We start from the raw sequence: 1,366 nt of genomic DNA, 5'->3' as shown, positions 1-1,366 counted from the left end.
GCTGTGATGGAAGAAGTGAGCATTACCTTGCACCCACGATTAGTTCGTTCTGGCCGGGGTCAAAGGTCAGCTGTGAATAATCAACGGTGCCCTCAGCTCTGAATCGGTGGATCCAAGGCTCGATTTCTGCAGAACAAGAGAGGGCACATGTTAGCAAACATCACAACTGATACATACACAAAACTGTCTTTTTTTATATTTCCCTTTAGTTTGAGTGCACCGGAGTGCATTTGTGTTTGTTTCTGTGTGGGTGTATGGTATGCATATAAAATGTTCTCGCTGTGGCGCCTTTCATATTAACCTCTGGCCTTGACATCAAAGCCTCAATCTTGGCTTGTCTAGCATCTTTTTGCCTACCTACCTCTGTGTAATGGGATAGCTGCTGGGTTAGCTGTTCCAGTAATGCTATCATTTGATAAGTCATGATACTGGTCATTGCTTTCGCTACTGGTCATTACTGCTCAAGCTCTGGGATACAGGTTTCACATTAACACATGAGATGAATGGACTATATGTATCTTGTAACTCTGTAAAGATCACTAATAATCATGCATACATAAAAAAAATATAATTAAATATATAAATAAAAAAACATAAAATAATAACATGTAGAAACAATACACAATAATACATATACAAATACATATATAAAAATAAAAATTATATAAATACATTATATTGAATAGACAGACAGACAGACAGACAGAGAGACAGACAGATAGATAGATAGATAGATAGATAGATTTATAGATAGATAGATAGATTTATAGATAGACAGACAGACAGACATACAGACAGATAGATAGATAGATAGATAGATAGATAGATAGATAGATAGATAGACACACACTTTCTTGTCCTTTGTACTTTGCAAGCAATAATGAATACAGAATAATTTACAAACCTAGTAAATGTATCATATATAATCTACAACATTTCCTCAATAAAGTTCTTTTATTTCAATAATCAGTTTAACAGCGCTGCTGAACAGCAAAGCTTCCTCTAACTATAGGGTTGTTTTTCTTCTGAAGAAGCGCGTCTCGAGCATACAAAAGGAAGCCAGAATTCCCTAAAGATCCACAGCATCAGTTACCACAATGTTCCTCCATAAATCTTACATGTCTCTATGGGATAGCCCTAACTTCAGCGAGAGTGGAACTTGTAAGTGAATGTGGAGACACTCAATGTGGTTATCCAGTGTTTCTGAGAAGCAGTTTCATCCAATGACAATATATATAAATTATTTTAGGGCTCCTAACCCCCTAAAGTCTACTCATGTCAGCTAATGGTGGGCATTTATATTCTGTTTATCTTTGCATTCTTTCAGGATATACTGAACAACACTCGGTTATATGTTAAAGGTGTT

At 36.0% G+C, this 1,366-nt stretch overlaps 1 protein-coding gene across 1 annotated transcript in view; it reads right to left on the bottom strand.

Annotated features, from left to right (window-relative positions):
* Positions 1-455, bottom strand: part of LOC107741914 (semaphorin-5A) — a 96,338-nt gene extending 95,883 nt beyond the window's left edge. The window contains exons 1-2 of the mRNA XM_016554723.1: positions 362-455; positions 27-126 (exon numbers count right to left, since the gene is read on the bottom strand). Coding sequence (XP_016410209.1) covers positions 27-126; positions 362-455 — 194 coding nt within the window. The remainder of the gene's footprint in view (positions 1-26; positions 127-361) is intronic.
* Positions 456-1,366: the final 911 nt, after the last annotated feature.

The sequence above is a fragment of the Sinocyclocheilus rhinocerous genome, unplaced genomic scaffold (genome assembly GCF_001515625.1).
Source record: "Sinocyclocheilus rhinocerous isolate Xijiao unplaced genomic scaffold, SAMN03320098_v1.1 scaffold100, whole genome shotgun sequence".
NCBI classification, from domain to species: Eukaryota; Metazoa; Chordata; class Actinopteri; order Cypriniformes; family Cyprinidae; genus Sinocyclocheilus; species Sinocyclocheilus rhinocerous.
The sequence above is the reverse complement of the archived record's forward strand: the minus strand, read 5'-3'. Positions and strand labels throughout refer to the sequence as shown.